Consider the following 25,392-nt stretch of genomic DNA (forward strand, 5'->3'; position numbering starts at 1 on the left):
AATCAGCACTGTTGATGAAGCACACATACTGTTTCTCTTGTACAAAACATTACAAAATGATAGTAAAGGAAATGTTTACGTTATAAATACAAAGAGAGGAAGAGAATAGATATTAGCAGATCAGAGATTTCAAAAAATGTTTAGAAGGCAAAGGCAGCTGGAGGTAGGGTAACTGACCACAGGAAGCTTTTACCCAACTGTCTCCAAGGGGGAGCTCTGATCATGAAGGAAACAATCTAGTCCATGGACAACCTGAAAAAGGTCAGGTTTTAAAGACACTAGGTACCACTTAGGACAGTGTGAGACACAGGATAAAAAGTAAAGAGTTTGGTTGAAAATATTCGGACAGAATACATGAGCCCAGGGCTCTTCCCCTTTCCTAAGCAGTTGAAGGATCCTTCCTACCTCCCATCACCTTCACCTCCCAACCAAATACATATAGAGAACATCTCTGAAGATAGCAAGACTTTTGGGCAGACTGAATTTGAGGTATCAAAGGCCATCCATGCAGAAATGTCTGGAACACTGATGCTCAAGTCTGGAGTTAAAAAGCGATGTCAAATAGAGATGTGAGAGCCAAAAAAATAAAATAATAAGACTGAAAGATAATTACTTCGGAAGACTGACATTGAGGAAGACCTAGGACTTTGAGAAACATCTATATGAAAAGTCATTTAGCCAGAAAATCAGAAGGAAACAGAAGGTATTCACCAGAGGCAGGAAATAAAACAAAGTATGATATTATGGAAGCAAAGATAAAAAAATAAATCTCTGTAAAGAAGACAAGACCTGGAAAATTAAGTGCCTCAATAGGTTAAATAAACTAAGAATTAAGAAAAGACTACTGACTGTGGTTAGCAAGATGTCACTGGTTTCATGGGATGACTTTTACTCATTTAACCACTTACTGAGTATTTATGACATGTATACCAGGCACAGTACTAAGCTTTCCATGTCTGAGGAAACTAGAAAAGAGATAGGAATCGAATTGAAAGGATCAAGAATTTAACAATGATTGAAACAGACTTTCATAAGAAACTTTTGGGTAGAAACAGGGAGTGAAGTGAAATGATAGACTGAAAAGAAACCAGACCCACAAAAAGAAACAAAACAAAACAAGAAGAGAAACAGAAGCCAGCGAAGATGGAGGGAGGGACAGTCAAGGCAAGGTCCAAGAGAAGGCAGGAAATAAGAGACCAAACCACTAGAAAGGGGCCCAAGGAAGTTTATCCTTGGAAGGCAACAAGGGATGACAACTCCTCTTAAGTTGGTAGCTGGCAGCAGAGAATGAGAACATGTCTCCCACTCTTTTAAATAACAGTAGGCGTGAATGCACCAAGAGTAGGTGTCTAAGGCTACAAGACCGAAGACTGTAGACCCCATAGAAAAATAAAGGTAGAATATGGACTAAGTATCTACAAGTTTTGCCAGCCATAGAAACCTAATTCATATAAAAGAAATAAATTTATCAGTGGAATGACAAATCCAAGTGTTAGAAATAGCTACCAATGTTCGCAAAACAGCAAAACTTATATGGCATATAAGTGACAGCTAAGAATATGATGTCCAGACATGGTATCAAGCTTCTATAGTCTTTAGTTGTTTGAAAAATACAATTAAATTTTGTAGCTTAAACTTACAACTAAACAATCTTCAACATCTTGATTTGGCATCTCAAAATCAAATACAAAAGGAAACATAACATTTATTATTCATAAATCTGTTACATTTCAGACTCAACAGGAAAAATGCTGCATATTTTTCCTCATCACAGAAGGCATTATCATAAAATTCAGATTAATAAGATGGAAGCATGGTAACAAATGTCACATTACAGTGGAGTGCTGTGTTTCAGAAAACTACTTATTAGAAAGAAAACAAATATGCATGTTTTATTCCACTTGCTTCTGAAAATACTTAAATTGAGACTATTTACAACAACAAGATCATAAATATTGTTGCTGACCCATTTTTTCCCTGAAGGAATGGTGTTGACTATTGGTATTATCAAAATACATATTTTTTATGCATGGCGGAAATAGGTATCTAAACTACTGGATCTGTGTGGCTAGGTTGAAGAAATCTTACTAACAGTTTCCAAAGGACCAAAATGCTCAGGCCACTCCAGTGAGAGTGTCATGATGCCCTTCCAATATGAGCTCAGTGGATTGCCCGTGTGTAAGTAATCCAATAAGCCTCAAATCATAAGAGAAACAATCTTGGGACTGTGGACCATATTTACTTGGGAACACAGATCCCAAACTGAAATTATCTTGGGTATTCAAACCAAGATATTAAGAACGGATAGAAAGACTGTAATAACAGAGGCCCAGCTGCTATATTTGCCCCACATATATATTTACCATATCTACAAAGGTGTGCCTTTGTCTGCAAGTAGAAAGAAAGACTATAGGGAAGACCAAGTTTGAAGAGTGAAGGTTTTTTTTTAGTGAGATTATAGCTGAAGTAGTACAGTATCAGTTACAGGCTATGTGGGAAAACAAGTAGAGACCAAGACAAGGGAGGCACAGCAAGGAGAGCAGGAATGTTTGGTGAAGGTTAAGGAACAGGTACAATGAGGTAATGAGGGATTAGAAGATGGAATGACAGGAGTTAGCCGCCAAAGAAACCTTGAAGTTTGAGATCTCAAAAGAAAATATTTCCTGTAAAACAACATAAGAGCAAGGCTGCATGTACACCAAGAGAAGTAAAAATCTTGAAGTAAGGCAACTCAAGGCACGCAAAAACTGAAGAAGAAGAAGAAATCTACAAAGCCCACGCAGTGGTCAACCATCAGGTTGGCTAACAACTGGTTGAGGAGGTAGGAGAGGAGTAGGCAGAAATGTTACAAAACCTTAAAGCAGGATCTAATAGTCACTGACTGTCACTTCTTCAGAAATGAAGAAAGATAAAGAAAGCAAAGTAATCCTGATTTTTTTCTTTCAATAAAGTTAAAAAAAAATCAGATCCTGATATTTTCTTTCAAAAAAATTTAGGGGGGCCTGGGTAGCTCAGTTGGTTGAGTGTCTGGCTCTTGATTTCAGCTCAGGTTATGATCCCAGGATCCGAGGATCAAACCCCATTTTGTCTCCGCATTGAGCATGAGACCTGCTCAAGAATATCTTCCTCCCTCCCTCTCCCTTTCCCCCTCCCTCCCTCTCTCTTCCTCCCCACCTCCAGGCACCTGGGTGGCGCAATCATGGCTCAGGTCATGACCTCATGGCTCACGGGTTTGAGCCCCACATCAGGCTCTGTGCTGACAGCTCAGAGCCTGAAGCCTACTTAATTCTGTGTCTCCCTCTCTCTTTGCCCCTCCCATCCCCCCACTCACACTATTCCTCTCTCTCTCAAAAATTATATTTCAAAAAATTTAAAAAAAAAAACAATCAAGGGGCACCTGGGTGGCTCAGTCGGTTAAGCGGCCGACTTCAGCTCAGGTCATGATCTCGCGGTCCGTGAGTTCGAGCCCTACGTCAGGCTCTGTGCTGACCGCTCAGAGCCTGGAGCCTGTTTCAGACTCTGTGTCTCCCTCTCTCTGACCCTCCCCCGTTCATACTGTCTCTCTCTGTCTCAAAAATAAATAAAACGTTAAAAAAAAAAAGTTAAAAAAAAATCTCTCCCCCACTTGAGATTCTTTCTAAAATAAAATTTTAAAAATAATTAAAAAAAATTTATATTGTTAACTATGATGGGGAAGAATGAAAACAACTTTATCTCAACCATATCTAATGCCTTTCGAATTATATAATGTTTAAAAGTCCCCCTGTGAGGGAGAGGAGAAAGTGGGTGATGGGCATTGAGGAGGGCACCTGTTAGGATGAGCACTGGGTGTTGTATGGAAACCAATTTGACAATAAATTATCTATGAAAAAAAAAAAAAAAAAGTCCCCCTATCAGGCAGCGCCTGGGTGGCTCAGTCAATTAAGCGGCTGACTCTTGATTTCAGCTCAGGTCATGATCTCAGGGTGAGTTCAAGCTCTGCATCAGGCTCTGTGCTGACAGCGCAGAGCCTGCTTGAGATCCTCTCTTCTCTCTCTGCTTCTCTCCCACTCCCATTCTCATTCTCTCTCTCTCTCCCTTTATCAAATAAACAAACAACAACAAAAAGTCCCCCTATCAATAATCAAGAATTCACTGGACTTTGTGGTCCTCCCACTGACCAAGCTAACTTACTCTGGAATGCATGGGAAGTACAAGCATTCTCCTGTATAGACTGTCACAAATCATGTAAGAAGAAAGTAACTGAGAACAGACTCCATGACTGTGGTACAGCTACGAAAACTTGGTCACCTATCTGGCATCGTATCACCTGACAAAACAAATGTACAATTTCTAGTAAACCACTTATGAGTAAAAAAAAAAAAAAAAAAAAAAGTCACAAGGTTTAGTGATTCTCAAGGATTTTTAACCATACTTATCGGTAACTATCTAGGGAGGTGTGTAGCTTACACACTTTCCATGCTAGTCCTGTAGAAGCAAAAAAAAAAAAAAAAAAAAAAAGCCAGTTTATATGTGAGCTGATCAAAAATATCCATCACATACTACGAACATGCAAGAACATGTTGTTAAATACTGCCCGCCTAAAGTACTATTAGATGTCAGCAGCGTTTGGGAAAACACAACATAAATCAAAGAATGTCCCAGGGAAAAGAAACTCTGGAGATCAGGTGATCCATTTCACAGATTTACAACTAAAACTAAGGCTCTGAGATGTTAAGTGCCTCAGCTGAAGGCCTCACAGAAGGTTAGTGGCAGAGCTGGGATGAGCACACCATTCTCCGACTCTCTCAGTGCCCACTCCCCCCACCCTGCCCCACATACTATGCCCAACAGAGGTGGGCTGGATTTACACATCAATAATACAGTGCTCTTTTTGAAATGTCAAATGAGACACAGAATCTAAAAGGAGCAGAAACTAAGAAAAATATTTGCTTAATATAATATTAATTTGAAACCATACCTTTACTGCTTCTGATGAAAGCGCATTTTCCTTTTTCTGACTTGTGCTCATGGGCTCATTTTCAACACTGAAAAATAAAAACCACAGCTTCTTTGAAATTAAAAGAGAATTACCAAAATACAGTTTCTTTGTTTAAAGTAAAAACTGAAAGGTCCTTCACGTGCAATGCTCAAAGGATTCACACACAATATGTAAAAGAATATGTTCATTTGAATCTCTACACTTGAAAACACATTCAAATATACTCATCTGGGCCTCAGAAATTCTTGTGAATCTATCACGTGCTACATTCTTATGTTGATAATCATCATTACAAAGAACAGTGTACAACTATCTTGGAAATGATTAACACTCTACAATTTTATTTATATTAGGGTTTTCCACAGTCTGATATATATTTTTTAATGCCCATACTGAATGCTACATGGAATACAATATATTTCTATTCAGCAAGTCTTTATAAACATATAGGATCATCTAGTGAACTTTGGGAATACTCAAAAATAGATGCAGGCTTATCTAGCCCCAAATGTGTCCCAGATGGCACCTTAAGAACCTGATTTTCCAGACAGTCACCTCCCAATTGTCTGGTCTAGAATACCTTCACAGATGCCTTATGTCATAATGAACTATGCTTCCTATTAGGCACATATACATTTCAGATATAAACTTTTATATTTGTTCTATACACGATCTTATTTTCATACTTTCATAATGCTGGACAAATTGAACAGCTCCCCACTAAAGATCATCATGACTGTCTGCCATGCGCCAGGGATTATGCTTGGCCTTGAGGATGTAAAAACAAGTAGGTCAAGGTCTTTATAAAACTCAGTCTTGTAGGGGAGACTGATATACAAACAAACTAAAACTACAGTTTGGTAGAAGTTACAACTGCTCAAAGAACAAAATACTATGGAGCACAGAAGAAGCAAAGAACAGCAATTCTGCCTCCTAAGTGCTCTCAGAGAAGGCACAAAGGAGGGGTAATAGAGAATACGGCATTTTCAGGAAACCATGTTTTGTTTGTTTGTTTGTTTTTAATATAAGACTGGAGCACAACAACTTGTGTCAGGCAAAGGTAACCCTGCTAGAGAGGAGAATGATACCAGAAGTAGTGGCTGCCAGACCATGCAGAACCTGTCTGACACGTTTCAGAACTTGATCTTTGTCCTACTAGCACTGGGAAGCCTTTAGCCAGGGGACAAGCATAAAGCAGGAGGGATGATGGAGAATGGGGAAAACACAGAGCATCATAGTGACTGGTGGTAGAGGGGATGAAAAGGAGGTGGTCTCAGTAACTCAGATTAGACACAACAGAAAGAGAAGACATGATTTAGGCTAGTTAGATTTTCTATCCATAATGTCCAGTGCAATTATGTAGACAGGGAACAAATGGTAACAATAAAAAGACAGAAAGGTAGAAAGATCATGAAGGTGTGGAAAATACAATGGATTTAAATTTCATTGAGTCTCAGACTCTACGCAGAATACTCAAACCAATAAGAAATAGTCATACTCATAAGCCTTTGAAGTGTCAGCAGGAAAAGCAACTGTATAAAGGAGATAAATATGTGCTTAACACATGAAAATTCCATATGAAAAACCAAGGACAGAAAGAAAAATACTGTACAATTCAGAATTGTAATCAAAAACATTTAATATACACACAAACACACACAAAAGGTCTCAAACATTGCTGCTTTAAAAGTGATTGGTTTCTTATCTCCATTTTCTATTTATTTTCTATTTTAGCTTTATCTTTTGTCACAAGGTTGTTAACAATTCTTTTTTTTTTTTTTTTTCTGAGAGAGAGAGAAAGAGAAAGCGAGTAAGAGAGAGAGAGAGGGAGAGAGAGAGAATTCCAAGCAGGCTCCATGCTGTCAGTGCAGAGCCCAACGTAGGGCTCAATCTCATAAATGTGAGATCATGACCTGAGCTGAAATCAAGAGTCAAATGTTTAACTGACTGAGCCACCTAGGGACCCCAACAATTCTCTTTTTAAATTAAATGTCAATACTGGTTTATTTTAGCTCAATGCAAAAAGAGAGAGTAGCAAAATACATGTAAAAAGAGCACATTATAAGGATTTGTCATATAATCAAGAATAATACTGACCTTAATGGTTTTATAAGTGTATTCTCTAACTACAGTCTATTTTGAATGATTCACCTAAAAAGTAAACATACAAGTACCTTAGTCTCCTAGTTCTTCCCTTTAAGACTCCTGAAATTCTCGAGTGTTGGGGCGTCTGGGTGGCTGAGTTGGTTAAGCGTCTGACTTGGCCACAGGTCATGATCTCACAGTTTTTGAGTTGGAACCCTGCGTCAGGCTCTGTGCTGACAGCTTAGAGCCTGGAGCCCGCTTCGGATTCTGTGTCTCCTTCTCTCTCTGCCCCTCCCCCACGCATGCTCTGTCTCTCTCAAAAATGAATAAATGTTAAAAAAAAAAAATGAAACTCTAGAGTGTTTACAGCACTCTGTAAACTTACTGCCTATGAAAATGGCACAAGTTTCTTTTCCAATACAAAAGGTCTGTAGAAAATGTAGCTCCAGGTTCATGAGAGCAATACAGAAATCAGTATTTTCAAGTAGTTATAATTACATACATTCTACACATACACACACACACACACAATGCCATAAAAATATAGTTGTAGGCCAGCATATAAGTATTTTGTATTGAGTAAACAACTGAAGAATTAAAAGCTGGGAAAAAAAAAAAGAAATACCTTCACAAACTTTCTAAACCTTATATGGTATGTTTAAGACTCATGAATCTTACTGCTAAACCAAAATTTAAAACTGTGTTGAATTCTAAAGTAAACAACGTATTTTAGAATTCTGGTTTAGCTATAAAAATCACTGTTTCAGTTAAAGCTTTCCCCCTCTTTTCTAGCTTACTGACGAAGAGTCCTTCTTAAGTGATCTCAGGCCTCTTCAGGACTGCTATGTTTCAATCCTTTATTCCTGTCAAAATGACTGTTAACCTGATCATCACACTTTCCAGTTTAAAAATTCCTTCAGCAAATCTCTAGGAGGTGATGAATAAAATGAAGAGTCCTTAGGATACAGAAAGTTACTCACGTGGCCCCAGATACGCCCATCACATAGAACCACTTTACATTCTCAGAATATGCTGGCAAACCACTCTCTTCTCCTGTATGCAACATCCTCGACACTTAGCCCTGCTCTTAATCCTTTACAATTTAGTCCGAGCTTAATCTTTATTTTTTTTGGGGTTCTCACTGAACCCAGTGATACCACACATACATTTATACGATATACTATAATGTTTAGCTATCTAATTAGAATTTTAATTCATTAAATTCAGAATTGTATCTATCATGTCTATGTCCCAGAGCCTAGCATTGTATCAGCCATTCAAATATTATTTGTTAAAAAAAAAAAAAAAGATACCAAACGGGTTCTTTATTTGGGCCTGCTTAATCAAAAAAATGGGAACAATGTAATCATATTTTTTTCTTAATGAAGTAGTATGTAAGTCTCTTGAAAGAATATACACCTTTTGTTGAAAGGTATAAAGAAGAGAGTGGGGTTGGTAGGAGAAAATACTCAACAGAAATAAGATTATTCTGAGATGATTTAAAGGCAAAACACACACAAAAATAAAACAGAGTAGATGAAAATACTGAAAACAATGACTTACCAGTCGGCTTAGTTAAAAAAAAATGAACAGAAAAGACTCAAAAGGCTTGGAATAGTATTCTCAGACTCTTAAATATATGAAGAAAAGAGAAACATGTTCAAATTCAGGTGATCTAAAACCTTATGAAAGACGACAATCCGTTTCTATTGTTCTCTCACAATTTAACCCCCTTTGGGACCCAGGAATATTTCAATAGCAGTATTTTTAGAAAGCACACATTTTGCTCATGGCAGGGGGTGAGGGGCAGGAATCATAATCACACGTAGGCACAAATAAGACCCTGTATTTCCAAATAGCCTCATCTTACTTATTAGCTACGGGAATTCTGGAAATTAATCTTTCAAAACAGCCCAGGTAAATATCAAGGTCTAAGTAACACAGAAGCTTCTCATTTTTGAAGCTACCTAATTTACACCATACTTGAAAACCAGGAATCCCACATGCAGTCATTTACCATCTACTTTCCAGACACAAATTAAAACAAAATTCTGGGCCAAGAAAAAAACAAAGCATATTCTAGAGTTCAAATAATTTACACAGAGGAAAGTCTCTATCCTGGCACTTAATATGTATCTTATACTTCTATTTTTTTATTAAATCATAACAAGATTCCCTAACCCATAGCAAATAAGCAGAAGAAGACTGGACACATCAACTCACTCAGTCAGCAGATAAGTACTGGCCCCTTCCTTTCAAATCCCTTTTAAGTGGCAGGCACTGTTGTTGGTGCTAGGGGTTGAGCAGTGAACACACCAGACGAAATCTTTGCCCTCACTCCTTCAGAATCTCTACCTAGATGCACCACCATCACCTGGGCAATCATATTTATAAATCAAATTTATGGGCCTACCTGTCAATGATTCCAGTTAGGAGTGAGGCCCAGGAGTCCACATTTTCAATAACCAACTCCCCCTACCCAGGATTGTTCTGAAGCAGGTGGCCCTCTGACCACACTCTTGATAAACAATGGTTTGAGAGCCTCTATTCTTCAGCAGAAGCCAACAAATGAGAGTTGTACAGGGAGGAGAATGATCCAGTCTGAGGGAGCTCCACTTAATATTATTTAAATGTGTTCAGTGTTGATAGTTAAAGGGTAGGTATCAACTACTTAGAAAACTCAAGTCATGTAAAACACTACCCATTTTCCAACAGCCATGCCCTGCAGAGCTCCTGGCCCCGACCGAGAGCTGTTGCCTGAATGGGTACACTGACCATCGCAAGTGCAAAGTGGGACCAACAAGAAAATATACCCTTCGTGGGGCAGCTGGGTGGCTCAGTCAGTTAAACGTCCACTCTTGATCTCGGCTCAGGTCATGATCTCACAGTTTGTGAGTTCGAGCCCTACACTGGGCTCTGCAGGGATGTCTCAAAGCCTGCTTGGGAGTCTGTCTCTCCTCCTTTCTGCCTCTCCCCCAACTCTGCATGCATGCTCTCTCTCAAAATAAATAAACTTTAAAAAAAAAAAAAAGAAAAGAAAATATACCCTTCTTTTAGGTGTATACCACAGACTGAAGAATAAGGAATGCTCCTGGGCCTCTTCCAGGCTCAGTTCCTCATGTGGTAGGAATGCAACTTCCTAGATGGTCAAGGGATAGACATGCGGGGACAGCACACAGACTCGGAGGACTGGGTGGAGGCACAGTGAGGGAGAGTAAGGCTCTTCACGCCTCCCCCTCCTAGAGCACAGCTGCTGTGTATTGCCTCTTACTCTGCCTTTTCTCTCACAGATCATTCCTGTGGCTGTATCAGAAAAACCTGGAAATGTCAAAGAACTGAATACAACTTCCATAACAGTCTTTTGGAGGCTTGCCCACTTTTCTACGGATGCAGAAGTCTATGATTTCTTGCCATTTTCAGAAAGGAGGTAACGTTTCTCGCTGAAGACATCACTGTCGGTAATTCTGAGCATATCCCTAAACACAAAGCCACTAAATAAAACGTAGTCCCCAATTTGGGAATGCCCTATACATCTTAACAGCCTCTCCCCAGCCCCGCCCCCGCCTGGATCCACTGTCCACAGGAACTTCTCACCATCCCTAGGGAAATTAAGGATTTTTTTTTTTTCTCCCTTCTCTTTCTCTCCATCCCACTCAGCCTGATGCCACCTGAAATTATCTTCTGATTTTCACTTCCTCTGTATGGTGTAATGGTCTGCAGTAGAGGAACCAGCAAGGTTAAGGACACAGAAAGACAGTCAAGGCAAATCTATTGTTTTCTCCTCCTCCACTAACATAAAACTCTCCTGATCCACTAAACAGCATCCCCCTCTCCACCACAGCTCCATCAGGCCTCCCTGTCTAGCATGTTATTTATTATTCCTCACCTCAGAGCCCACTTGACATAAGTACTGTGATGAAACTCCAGAAGTGGCCAGAATCTGGCCTTCCTTTGAAATGTGATCAAATCATACTCAGCCCTCCGGGCATGACTTTACCTTGGAGAATTATATGAAAAAATAGTACAGAACAAGAAAGGGTCTTTTACCTATCCGTACCCTTTTCCTATGGTCATTGGTAGCAAAATGCTTTGCAAAAACTCAAAATGGACAGATGTCTGTTTCAGGGACAGCACTTTAGGGACAAAAGGCACTTCAGTCAAAATGTACCTTCCTGGACTGGATTTTCCAAAGACATAAAATGAAAGAGTCAGACCAGCTCTCTGCCAGATCTAAAATCCCATATGAATCTCCACTGGCAGCGAGAATGGAAAAAGAAACAGGTAGGCTAACCTTGAAGTTTCTGTGGTGAAGGAAGAGACAGACTCTAACTAAGAAACCAACTCGGTGACAAAATTAATACCAGAACATTGTAACAAAGAGGCAGAAACTTCTACAGTCCTTATTTCAAATCTACTGAAACCACCTAGGGGCCTGTCCTGTATTCCCTTGGGCTCCACCCTCTCAGCCCTCACGTGGGGTCCTTAAATACAGTATAGGCTTTTATTCCCACAAACTCTCAAAGGGTCTGCTGCTGCCCTGGGAGCATCTACACTCCTTGGAAGTTTTTTCTTACAGACACAGCTTCACACCAGAAGCGTGGAGTTCTCTTTTTTCAATATTATACCGCAGGCATATTATGGATTAAACCAACTTGTGTGCCCTGGCGTGGAGCCGCATCCAACATTTCCAACCTAGCTTCTATGGGGATAAAGACAGAGCTCCACATGGACAATTTACAAACAACCATCTGGAAAACCATCCATTCATAAACAGTGTCTGCCAGCAGTAGAGTAGTACTTGTATTTTTTTAATGACCATTAACAGAATATAAAACAGGTGGTTATGGCACTATTTCTGGGTTTCAAATTAAAAGGTAACTAAAAGCTGCCATTTTAAGGCAGTCGAACAGCATGTATTTTAGTTCAAACATCTGGCATTTGAATTTCAGAACTCTTTGGAGAAAAACCGGGAAAGGGAGGAAAGGTAAGACATGATTATGAAGCTCTGTCGCTTTACCATCTTAGACTCTTGTGACAGTCTTTTCCCTATCATGTCAGCCTTCTCCTATTGTTTATGTAACTACCTGGAAGCTGCTTTACGTCTGGTCTCCCTGCTCATGCCCCCCGAAACAAGACCCTTTAGTTTAATCACAGGCTACAGAGAACGTTGGTATGTTTGATGTGTACCTGAGCTGTCTATATGTGACTGTATTAGTAACTGTTCTACTATCCCAAAGTCCTTGACCTCATATCCTTCAGATTCTGAACATTTGTGATCTACCTCACATGAATCAACACCCTCCATCTTTTGCTGTGACATGAACTCAAAACAGGGTTCTAGCTGCCCTCTAAAACAGGCATCCGTTCATGTAGTATTCATCAAACTGTCCTAAGGAAGGGGCACTGGAGGTTCAAGGCCAGGTGAGACTGTGCCTTCCCAGAGCCTGCCCTCATCTCCAACTCAAATTCTTTCTCACTGCAAATTCTTCCAGACATCAATAAACCAACAACCTTTGTGAGAATATATAAACACATGCACACATATAAACCTATGCCCAAATGATACTTTCTAAAAGTAAACATCATCTCAACTCCCTACCTTGGCCTATCTCCTCTGGCCCTGACTCCTTTCCCCATGTCATTGACAGCTGCTCTCTCTTCCGTTCTGTTGTCTCTGCTCACTCTAGCATCTGTGCCAACATGATACTACCCCCAGGCCCCTGGAACTGGCTGTTCCCTCTGCTTGGAAAGTTCTTTCCTTAGATTTGTTCCCCACTCCCAAGTAGCATCGAGGTCCTTTGCTTAAGTGTTACCCAAGAGAGAGGACTTTCATGACCATCCTATCTACACCTCACTCCAGACCCACTACCTCCATCATGTCCCATACCCTCACCCTGACCATTATACATTACAGAATTTGTTAATTTTCTGTCTTCTCCCATTACAGTGCAAACCCCACATAGGCAGAGAGGCACATTTAGATATTCAAACTGAATTCTGAAAAGTGATGATAACACTCAGATTTTTGAAAGGACTAAATTTAAAATTATTTTTGTAATTTATATAAATATATATACTATTGTAGAAAATGTTAAAGCATTATGGTTGAGTGGAAAAAAAGAAATTTCAAAATCCTGAAGAGAACTTCCACTTTTTGTAAAAATATGTATATATGTGTAAATGCACACTGAAAATGATCTGAAAGGATAGTATGTGTATGTTTGTTGGTAGGGTTATGAGTTGTTTCTTCTTTTTGATTTTCTTATAATTCATCATACCTGTTTTAAAAAAGTATATATTACTATTAAAAAAACAAAAAAAATGCAAAGTATTATAGTGATTGTGAAAAGCAAACAAATGGAAGTTAGTGAAAATGAATTCAGAATAGACAAATAACAAAATGCTAATACTACAAATATTACATAATGATAACTTATTTGTATCATAATATATAGGAGATCCTTATTTGCCTTCCTAAAACAATGAAATAATCAAAATTATTACAAGACACATTTCCAGCTTTGACTAATAGAGCGCAATGCCACCCCTTCAGCAAGGGTACACTCCTTGGTGATCTGACAAGACAAGGAAGTCTGAGAATCTGTATCTCACCTAACCTGTCTCCACTTAATAGAATGGAAAATTGAGAGTATTTCATTTCTTGTCATAAGAAGCATGGTAATTATAAAAAAAAATATGATCTGCCACTAAGGTAGTATCTACGTTATATATAAATCTTCATACAAAGAATAAAGCACAAACTTCTAACATATATCTTTAGAAATTATATGAAACTACTATTTGTGAGGGTACTCAAATGCCATTTTCACAATTCCTGGTACTGCCATTTGTGCTACTTGTCATAAGGAAGATATAAAAGCTAGTGTGTTGTATTATGAAACCAAAATTGTATTTCATAAAAATATAAATATTGGCTTTTGATTTTATTCCAAAATCAACAATTATATTGACTGAATGAGTAAAGGAAGTAGGAAGAGGTATAAAATAGCTAAGTCCTCATCTACCATAACCAGAAGTCAATATAAGTTATCTAAAGTTTAGAACTCAAGAAAGAACTGTAAGGCATTGTTCAGACACATGTCCAAAAATATCAAAAGAAACAGCTTAAACAAGATTAGAAGTTTCCTCTAAAAAGTGTGTCAAGAAAGGGCCCACACTTGTTAAATGCTCCTATAGCCCTGAGTGGCACCTTGGTGCTCATCTTTTTTTTTTTTTTTTTCTTTTCTTTAAAGGAACATATTTTTTTAATGTTACTTTTGAGAGACAGACAGACAGACAGACAGACAGACAGGAGGGGCAGAAAGACAGGGGGACAGAGGATCCAAAGTGGCCTCTGCTCTGACAGCAGAGAGCCCAATGTGGGGCTAGAACTCACTAACCGCGAGATCATGACCTGAGCTAAGTCCAACGCTTAACCCACTGAGCCACCCAGCAGCAACACCCCCTCCATACTCTGCCCTGGGTACTTAATTTAAGGGAAGAAAGATTTGTGCTATGTCTGCCTTCCCCACAAAACTGCATGTGTACTCTGAACCAAAGACCATGTTGTAGCATGTTCAGTTCTGGATTCCCAGAACCTAGCACAGTGCCTGGTATGAGGGGTAAATGAATTCTTGGTAAACACTGGTGAAAACACATTTTCATACATGACCTTTCCAGTAAAACAAAAAGTCATCCTAATATACAGGCATCCTCATTTTGTACACTTATTATTCTGTGGAGTTTGGGCTCATATGCTAAATCTGGAGATTTAAACCTCATATGCTAAACCTTAGAGATGAGGGCCTGCCTCAATTTTTAACAAAAGACTGAAAGTGTGAATGAAATGCTAGGGTCATACTGTTACTCTAAGTATATGACAGGTGATCTCACGAAAATGAGTTGGTATTTTTGAGGCTCTGTTAATTCCACCCAGTTTCACATTATTGATTCATAATATACAAACCTCATTCATAAAAAGTGTCAAGATATCAAAGCTCTCTGTATTAAAATATTACTTCTATATATTTATAGCCTTAATTATAACTTCTCTCATTTGAATAAGTTAATGTAGTTCATGCATTTTTTGGAAAATCTCTGCCAAGTCAGGATCCTAAATTTTCTTGATTTTTTTTCCCCTCTTTTATACCCAGATATCCACCAGGTCTTAAACTAACCTTACTTCCCCTGAAATAGGTAATTCACATAACTTTTTTATGTATAAAAAAGATATAAAATGAAGATTCCTTCCTGTTCCTCATTCCCTGAGTCACTTTTCCATCTCCCCTAGTTAACCCCAGTAACAGACTTATTTCACACTCCCCCATTTTTGATACAGGAATGGGAGCATACCACACACAGTGATTTCCAGCTTTTTTTTTTTTTCCTTAAAATCTTGGAGATATTCCTTTATCAGTACATAAAATGCTTTGTCATTCTTTTTGGCAGCTGTGTAATATTCTATTACATTGTTGTACCCCATGTAACAATTTTATTTTTTTCCTTTTGCTATGAAAGCAACACTGCAATGGCTAACTTTGCAAAGACAGCATTGGGTCTGTTTGCAAACTGTACATGTCTAAGGGAATTCCTACAGGGAAGTGCTGGGTCACAGTATGTGAATCCAGAATACTGAGAGAACCTTCCAGTTTATCCTCCCACCAGTCACTACTTCCAGTTTCCCCACATCCAGCTCGTTTGCTTATCAATTAGGGAGAATACAGTATCTTGCTGCTACACGTTCAGTTTCTATGTCTTTTGAAGAAGATGGACCCTTTTCAAGTGTTTAAATATATATTTATAATTTGCATAAATATATACATTTGTTTTCCTTTTCTCAACTGTCAGGACCATAAACTCTTTATTGTACAGAGCACTAACCCAAGCCATCTGGGCAGACGTCCAGCTGCATGCCATTGTCTTTTATTTCCATTCAAAACCATTTTCTAAGGCCAGCTTTCTTTTATAGGTCTTCCTAAGTTAAGCAGAGGAAGCAATCACATAATGCAGCAGGCTCTGAATTCAGGAAGAGAATCTGACTCTGACTCCACCACAGATGCTGTGAGACTTCTGATTAACTGCTGGACCTCTCCAAACCTTAAATTATAGATCTGTAAGACAGAGTAAAAATACCTCCTCTCTCAAAGGTTGCTAAGGATTAAATGAATGTATGTATTTAAAGCCCCAAGCACAGGCCTTGGGTCTGATTATGGCCTTAATAAAGGGTGGTTTAGTTTTGTCATCACTAATCTGTCGAGCAAAAAAACCCACTTGACTAAACAGTTGTTTCACTGCTTTGGGATACCTGAAATTAAATACCCCCAGGGATGACACATTGAGGGATAGTCCTGATGGAGTTGTACCACTGGCCATTCACAACTGCCACCTAAATATCATGAATGAGTTATTTCTGGGGTGCCTGGATGGCTCAGTTGGTCAAGCATCCGACTCTAGATTTCGGCTCAGGTCATGCTTTCACAGTACATGAGATCGAGTCCTGCATTGGGCTCCTCACTGACAGTGCAGAGCCTGCTTGGGATTCTCTCTTTCCAACTTTCTCTGCCCCTCCTCTGTTCTCTCTTGTGCACCCTCTCTCTCTCTCTCAAATAAACTTAAAAAAAAAAAAAAAAAACTTTATAAAAAAAAAAAAGAATGAGTTATTTCTGGCAGCAAAACTTCAACTTGTTTCTCTATCGACACTAAGTAAGGATCTCGAGTCACATGAAATGTTAATGCCCGAAAGGATGTACTTTTCTGCCTCCATTTGGAACTTAACCAAACCTGTGAAGTCTAGGAAGAGCAAGAGCAACAGGGGAAAAGCATTCATCCTGCTGGTACAGTTACTGTCACATCTCCCCAGTATTGTTTGGCAAAGGATGCTAAACAAACCATGCTCAGAAAAGTTAATTAATGTGGGAAGAGATCTTGAAAGCCCAGGTAAAGCTCTCATACAATATACGACAGTCATGAAACAGCAAGTGTATTCTGAACCAAACAAGTCACATGCACATATGTCAAAAACATTTTTAGCTTATAATGAGCTCATCTGGAGAACAGAGATGTCCGTGTTTATCTCCTCTGTTAATTTATGCAATCTTTGAGAGTAGTTTTGGTCATTCATCTTTATCCCCACTGCTTAATAGCATTATCTCACACATAGCAGCCCTTCAAATTTATGGAATGAACAGACTCCAAATAAATGATATTTTAAACTTTTATTTCATGCTGATCTTCTCTTTTCAGGAGAAAGCCCAGATTATTTTCCTGAATTTAAATTTACACCAACCTAAGTTTTCTTGCTACCATAACTGTATTAGCATTTCTGGCATATCTAGGCTGCAGTGTATTTCATTAGTACCCTAGTTGGGAAAGGAAATATTTTATCTTGAAGGGAATATTATTTTCCTCTTTGCAAAATTTGTTTTTATCTCTTTATATATTGTCCTCTGAGATGAAAATGGTATCAGTTTTCAATACAGTTAGAAGTTCTGATGATGTAAATTTATTGCTGGACAATGTGAAGTACTTGCAACTCCTAACACTGAGAGTGTACAACTAAGTTAGCTTACAAGGAATGCCCTCGCCAAGAAACAGAATCCTCAAATTAGGCATCTGGCAGACACCCTATTAAACCCCAAAGAGAGAAATTTCACTTGAAAGATGATACAGTTTCAACACCCTAACAGTCTGTATTTCTACTCTGTCAAAAGTACCTTCTATGCTTTCACTCAACTTGGGAGTTCAACATTCTTAGAAAATACCGCTGAGGACTTCTGGAATTTTCCTGTCATCTTTACTACAATGGGTATGAACTACTGATGTGGTCCTTCAAGACCACACAGGTATCTCCTTATTCAACTAAACGAGTTACCAATTATTTTCTATAGTGCTTGCAAATCAGTGAAAATATAATCACCATGAAAATTCAGAGAACAAAGCTCCCTTTTCTCACATACTTGATGCTGTGGTCAACACTGGTTCCTTAACAGCCAAAAGCTCTCATGCATCAGGGGCACTACTGACATGTTTGTTTTTTATGAGAATATCTCCTGTACAAGTCATTAGCATCCTTGCTCCGCCCATTTAACACCCTCACCATGGTGACGAGCAAAAATTCTCTAAACTTTAAACAGAGACCCAAACACTGTATAGAAATCTTTCAAGATGCCCCATGTGTCTAAATGCGCACTTCAGAGCTGCGGGAACACTGTACTACCTCTAGCTGAAAACCACTAGTAAGTGCTTCAATGTTCCATCAAGAAATAGTGATTCACTCCTCACCTAAGCTGGGTAAACGGGACACCAAGATGAATAAGACACAGCCCCTGTCCTTGGTTCTAGTGATTCTCTTACTTTCTATCAGTAACGATATACTGGAACACTGAAAGGAACAGCCAAAAAGAATCTATCTGAAATGGGCCACACTAACACTCATTCTGGAACAAAGTATGAAAAATTCCCATTGACTTACGTATGCAAATATGTTTTGAATGAGCATAGTTTAGAAGAAGAGTGGGCAAGATGGTGTGGGGGAAAAAAACAACAACAGCTTTTAGAGTCGGAGAAATCTAAGTTCAAATCTCAACCTTGAAACTTATTTCTTCCATGATTTGGGCTAAATCATTCTTCACTGGGAGTGGTATCACTCTACCTCCTCCCATGCACCTGGGTGGAGGTGTTTGGATTATCCCAATGACTGGAGAATGCTACTGGCAATTAGTGGGCGGGGTCACAGATGCTAAATGTCCTGCAAAGGACAGCAGAGTCCAGTTCACCAAAGAATCGTTCCACCCAAGATGCCACCAGTGTTCACTACTAAGAACTCTCCACCCTCAGTTTTCTCAACTGTCAGAATAGTGATCAGTATACTAACCTTCAAAGTTGAGGGTGAGGTTTAAATGAGATGCTGCAAGTAAAAGTACCCAACCCAGCAATATGTGTACAGTCTGCCTTGATAAATGCTGTTCTCACCTTACTGCCCCCCCTCCAGAGTTAAAATGTCACACAGCATTGCTTTTAAATAGGTCCATCATGTGTGATACAGCAAAGAAAGGGAGCAATCATTTCCCCCCAAATGGAAAATATTAATAGGCAGGTATCCTCCAAATTTGACATTCTCACAGTATCTGTTTAACAGGCTTTCACATAAGTAGTCTAACCTTTAAATCAAGAGCCAAAATCTGACCTGGCTCCAATCCTTACTGACTCTTTCATTCTGTCCCACTAATGTATATTAAATTATATAGTCCCCAACAGATCATAACCTCCTATAGGCTCCTGCTCAACCTAGAATACCTGTTCCCTACATCTATCTTACTGGCTAAGTTCTCTTATTAAAACACTACTAATGTCTCCAAGAACCAGGTAACAGTCCCTCAACCATTAAGCCCTCCCTGCTATCCCCTATCACTTTTTAATTATTTTCATTGTTTATTCATTTTTTGAGAGACAGAGTGCAAGTGGGAGAGGGGCAGAGAGAGGGGGAGACACAGAATCTGAAGCAAGCTACAGGCTCTGAGCTGTCAGCACAGAGCCCAAAGTGGGGCTTGAACTCATGAACTGTGATATCATAACCTGAGCCTAAGTCGGCCACTTAACCGACGGAGCCACCCAGGCATTCCCCCCCATCACTTCTAAGGAGTTCTTTCCTTATGTGCTCATAAATTGGTTTAAATATTATAGCAGTGGTTTGAAATAACTGGTATACACAAAGCTCAGCGTTTTCAAGTTTCCTATGAAAACGTCAGTTACATTTTCCTATCTATATAATCTAAGATAGCTCAGAGTTTTCAAGTTTCCTATGAAAACTTCAGTTACATTTTCCTATCTATATAATCTAAAATAAATATAAGCACCTCCTGGATCTGGTCATCCAAGAAGAGTACTAACAAACAATTCAAGTGTCCACACCTGAATTTGCATATATAACAGCGTTGATGTTTCCTGACCTCCTTTAATTGCCTAAGGTTAATGAGAACAAAACAGCAGCAAACTCAATAAATAAACGATGTGTTCACACCAAATGAAACCCAAAAAATTTAGAGCACACCATAAAAGCAAAGGCTTTCCTATGGTTCAAAAAAGGAAATATTAGAAAACCTGAATCACGGCATAATCACAGCAACCCCCAGGGACCCTGTGTTTGTCCCAGTTGGTACCATCTGCATTTTGTGAGGAGCCAAAAAAGTGTTTTCAGGATAATGCTTAAAAATTGAGTCTTATTGGTCTTATGTTTAATTTTCATTCTGTTCTTAAGGAATTTATGTCCCATTTTATATTTGTACATGCCTACATTATGTAAATAAAATTCATATAAACATCACTGGTAGTGAAGAAAAGGAAACTATACAAGTTTCAAGTTTGACAGAATGCATTTCATTTCAAGTACACTGAAAAATCAGAACGCAGATATTAACCCTTAATGTATGTTAAGGGGACTCAGAGTTGCAGGCACAGCGTTGGACTTAATACTTGTTCACTGAACGAAAAGTAGTTATGGACTCGGGGCAAGTTTCCTTAGCTCTGTTTTCTATAATAAAATGAGGACGCTAATCACAAAGGTGTGTCCAACCTCAAGTGTAATATTTTTTAAGTACTTTTACAAATTGTTAAATGCTAAATACATGATAGGTGCTAATATTATTGTTTACAAGTGGTCTTTTCAGTTTCTTACAGTTCCTTGAGAGAAGGAGCCTTTTGCCAGTCATCTTTACATCCTTACCACGCCAAGCACTTACATGTCTGCTGTTGGGATTCCTCGCCACCCATATAAAATCACCCGTATAAAAGGTAAACTGGGCTCCCATTAAAACTACAATTTTTTTGCTGCCTTTAAGAGCCAAAATGCCCCTTCATTTTGAAATAAGAGCACAGTGACAAACTGCAAATCTGTTTCCAAACTTGTAAACACCAGGGTGTTGTGTTACTAGGACACTGGGTACTACTAAGAGTTTCCATTTGTTTCATTAAACTTTCAATAAAGGCTTTGTATGTGTTTATATTCTTGAAAAGAAAGATTTAAGCTCATTTAAAACATAAAACACCCACAGAAAGGATTATCTGCTATCCCCTTAACACTGGGAAAGTTCTACAGAGATGAAGACAAAATTAGTGTTCACATAAGCACTATTAAAATTCTCAGTGTCAAAAGGCCAGTGTGTGCCTATCTGGAGATAATGAGAATGGAGAAGCGCTAAGCAGACAAGAGGCCAGCTGCTAGAGTGGTTAGCTCCAGAGAGAGGAAATTAGATCTGAGAAGTGCCTAAAAAGCCAAAACAGGGCAGGAAGGAAGGCAAAGTTTCAGCACAATTCTGTTCTGAACCTGAAGTTGGCCAGCCTATTCCCTTCTAACACTGACTCAAGTTTCCAACTTTTGCTAAGACTACTTGGGACTTCTTTTAAACACTGCTTCCGTACTATCCAACATTATTAGTGTCGTTGCAGTGATGGCAGGCACCTCAGGCTGTCTGCCCCCACCAGATCTGACACTCTGGTTGAGCCCCGTCAGACTTCGAAACTATTTTTAACTACTGTGTAACTATGAATTTTAAGTTCCCCCTTAACAGGGCCACAATAGCTGAAGCTTCCCAGGAAAATCTACCAATTACAGGAGCTGTCTTGGAAAGATGTGGCATTAACAGACATTCGTAATGGACACGTTTCAAAAGGAGGGAAACTGAGGCACACATAAGCGACTAGAACCAAATCACGAGACCTGAATACTAATGAAACCAGCTCGGTCACAGTTCTGCTTCCTATCCATTTTCCTCTGAAGTCCTCCACGAAGTCTTTAAAATCTGAAGTAAACACAGCTTTCTAGAGAGCGTCCTTCCAATCAAAAGGGATTACACTCTTCCGGTGCAGTTTGGGAGAGGAGAGACTATAAGCTTGTCTTCTCACCAAACGCTTAAAACAGCGAGATGTATTTGACCCCTCTTCCCTCTGAGCAGAAAAAAGAGGCTCAGGAACGGGCATTTTACGGAGACCCGTCTAAAAAAAATAATCGATTTTACAGCAGGTGGAGGAACGAGGAAAGACTGCAGAGAAGGGGCACGTTATCCTTGCTGAAACCAAGACAGCTGAGTCCTGGTTTCTGGAATCTGTTGGGGAACTTGAGGCAGATGTTCCCAAAGAGACATGAGAAAGGGCGGCATCATTTAAATGTCCAGGCAAAATGGTAAATAAAACTAGCGAGGTTTTGTATTTTGACGAAGTCTTGGGAACTCGGTATCACATTAAAAAAAAAAAAATCATTTTGAGGAAACTGAAATAGGATGGCAAAACACCATCTGAGAGGGTGGCGCTCCAACGCTTTACCTTTCCCCCACGAGTGGTTTCGGATGGCGCCCTCTCCGCCCCGGCTGGTGGCTCGGCTCGCTCACAACTGTTTCCCATTACTGCCGGCAGGACGCCGGGGGGACTCGCTTTTGCCACAGAACTTGGAGCGCAGACGCCAGTGTGGAACGGGAACAGAATCACGTTCCGGGAGGGGGAGTGGGAAGGAAGAGCGCCGCGCAGGCTGGGCCGGGTGGGAACGCGCTCCTCCGCGGGTCACGAACTTCACCCGGATTTACCCAAGGAAAGGGGAGTGAGGCGGCAAGGGGACCGGGCGAAGAGGAGGAAACTTTAGCAATGGAGAAAGAAGAACAGAAAGTGGCGAACCGAGCGCAGCCTGGCCCCAGAGCAGCTGGCTGCAGGCGGTCGGTCGGGCCAGGGGCCCCCGTCCGGCGAGTTCGCGCAGGACCCCCAGACGTCCCCCGCGGCTCCCACCTGGCGGCGCCCTGGCTTGGAGCGGGCGGCTGGCTCGTCCCCGACCTCTCCTCCTCGTCCTCTTCCTTGTCCCGGGAAGGGCTTCGGGGAGCGAAGAACCGGGAGAAGGTGTGCCAGGGGGCGCCGCCCCTCCTCCGGCCTCCAGACATGTCCCCAGCGCGGCTGCCGGCCCGGGGCGGTCCGCGGCGAACGGGTTTGGCGGTGTCCTACGCCGGGAGCCCGGCGTGGCAGGACCGGCGGAGGCAGGACAGACTGGGCGCGGGCAACCGGCGCGGCTCAGTCCATCCCGGGCGGGAGAGGCGCGGGCGCGATGCGCACCCCGCGCGGCTGTTGCTAGAGCTGCACGCCGGCTCCTCCTCCCGCCCCCGACTAGCCCGCCCCCTGGGAGGAGCCAGAAGCCGCGGCACCGCCCCGAGTCTGGGCCCGGCGGGAGTCTGCGGGGCCGGCGGGGTCCCAGCTGGAGGCGGGAGCCTGAGATCCTGGGTGGGGTGAACGCGCAGCCTGGGACGCTGGGCTCCGGGTTTCCCGCCCAACACAGGCTGTAGTCCTTTGGACTTTGCGCTCAGTTTTTACTCTGTATTACTGACTTTTCTATCCCTCAGGCAGTGAACGAAAACTGTACTCAGACTTTTAAAAGAAGTTGAACTCAAGTTTGTGACAGCACCTTGTGAACTGCGGTATCAGAGGGCCTTGGGCTTTTAGCTAGCAAACAGCTACTTCAAAAACACTTTCCACCAGGGCTACAATAGAGATTACCCCATGGCGGGGTCCCAGAAGTGAAGGTGGGGCATAGGTGTCTGTGTAGGTCTGTCAACTCTTTTCTTGTTCAGTTTCCTTATGTGTGGAATAACTTTTCCTAACCCGGATGCGCCTTAAATTTCTCACACTCCATGTTGTATACGACTCTGAGAACCGTCTTGCAAAAACGACACTGATAAAAACGTGACTTAAATTTCTAAGTGTTTGTTGTTGAAATATATTCTACAGTCGTTACACAGACGTCACTGAAATCTGGAAACCAGTCTTTAAGATGGCTTAAAAACAAAAACAGTCTAAATACAGTAGTATGGAATTTATTAGTTTTTTTTATGTTTTACATACAGAAAGCCCTACATAATTAATGTATACATCTTGATGAGTTTGGAGATAAACGCACTCCTGAAACCATCATCACAATCTATGCCATAAACCACCAGAAGTTTCCTCTTGCCTTCTTACTATTTGATAACACTTTAACATACAACACAACACAAAAACTTCTTAGGAATTTTTTCAAGTGTACAATACAGTATTGTTAACTATAGGCACAATGCTGTACAGTAGAACTCTAGGAAGTACTCATTTTTCATAACTGAAACTTTGTACCCTTGAAGAGCTCTGTTTCCTCCTCCTTGCGGCCCCAGGGGACCACCATTCCCCTCTACTTCTATTAATTTGGCTATTTTAGATTCATCATATAAGTGTTATCCTGTAATATTCGTTCTTATGTGTCTGACTTATTAATACAGTAGATAGATATTCTTTTATTTTTATATCCTAGTGGCTAGCAGAGTGGCTAACATTGAGGCTCATTCACCGCAGGTATTTTGGTTTTGTTTGCTCGTTTCTAAACTAAATTGCTCCTGAGATGGTGTAGAGATATTTACAGACATATTTACAAAGAATCAGACCTTTACTTGCATAAAGATTATATACCAGTAAATGAAATGTCCCAGGCAGTTTTGGCTTGGGGAGGGGAAGGAAGGTACCTTGGGGGTTATCCCTCCTCTAGCTTTGGGGTGCTGAAGAAGAAAAGGTTGTTTATGAGTAAGTTGGACATCTATAAGCCCTGGTCATTTGTGCATCAGCTGGTGGCTGTTGAGCCTCTCTGCCTTCCCCCAGGGGTCTCCTAGAAGCACTCTAACCCCTCCTAACTGCAGCAGAGCCCAAGGCACTCACCCTAATTTGTTCTAGCTTTGATTTAACCCACCAAAGTTAAATCAGCCCAGTTTCCTTCAGCTGGATTCAGACTGACCAGTGCTTTCTCATTGGAAATATTTCCTCCTTTTCTGTGAGTCTGAGAAAATAGGGGAAAGCTGGAATAATACATAGGCCAAGTAAAGTTCCCAATTCTAACTTATCATTTTAGCAGAGAATCTCCATTAAATGCCAATTTACCAGAAAGCCCAGATGACATGAGAACAAAGAGAGTATGAAGCAAACTGTTCCCTCCAGCTAGAAGGCCCAGAGAATGATTTATCTCCCCAAAGGAATGTTAAGTGAGTACCAGATGTGTCCCCAACTTGTACTGTGAAGAGCAGACCCTATACCCTAATGTCCACGCAGTGGGTAGATTGTTTGGAAGTCTTTCTGGGGATAGAAGTGGGTGGGATCCAGCAAGATTTAGTACTGAATTATGGTTTTAACTAACAATAGCTTTCTAAGAATAAGAATTTCTCTGAAAAATAGCTGTCAAGGAAAATACAGTGACAGTCCTATTTCTGCATTAACCACTATCCTCGGTAAGTGAGAAGGCATCAGAATTGTAATGTGTAAACTCCTTCATAAAAATTTTCTAC

General features: G+C 40.4%; 1 protein-coding gene across 3 annotated transcripts in view; it reads right to left on the reverse strand.

Annotated features, from left to right (window-relative positions):
- Nucleotides 1-23,189, reverse strand: part of CRYBG3 (crystallin beta-gamma domain containing 3) — a 127,683-nt gene extending 104,494 nt beyond the window's left edge. For 2 of the 3 annotated variants that reach the window (XM_047876289.1, XM_047876287.1), the window contains exons 1-2: nucleotides 22,835-23,189; nucleotides 4,961-5,027 (exon numbers count right to left, since the gene is read on the reverse strand). In XM_047876289.1, coding sequence (XP_047732245.1) covers nucleotides 4,961-5,027; nucleotides 22,835-22,983 — 216 coding nt within the window. In that variant the 5' untranslated portion in view covers nucleotides 22,984-23,189. Of the gene's footprint in view, nucleotides 1-4,960; nucleotides 5,028-7,155; nucleotides 7,274-22,834 lie in introns of those variants that run through there. The other variant, XM_047876288.1, reaches the window with a different exon arrangement.
- Nucleotides 23,190-25,392: the final 2,203 nt, after the last annotated feature.

The sequence above is a fragment of the Prionailurus viverrinus genome, chromosome C2 (assembly GCF_022837055.1).
Source record: "Prionailurus viverrinus isolate Anna chromosome C2, UM_Priviv_1.0, whole genome shotgun sequence".
NCBI classification, from domain to species: domain Eukaryota; kingdom Metazoa; phylum Chordata; class Mammalia; order Carnivora; family Felidae; genus Prionailurus; species Prionailurus viverrinus.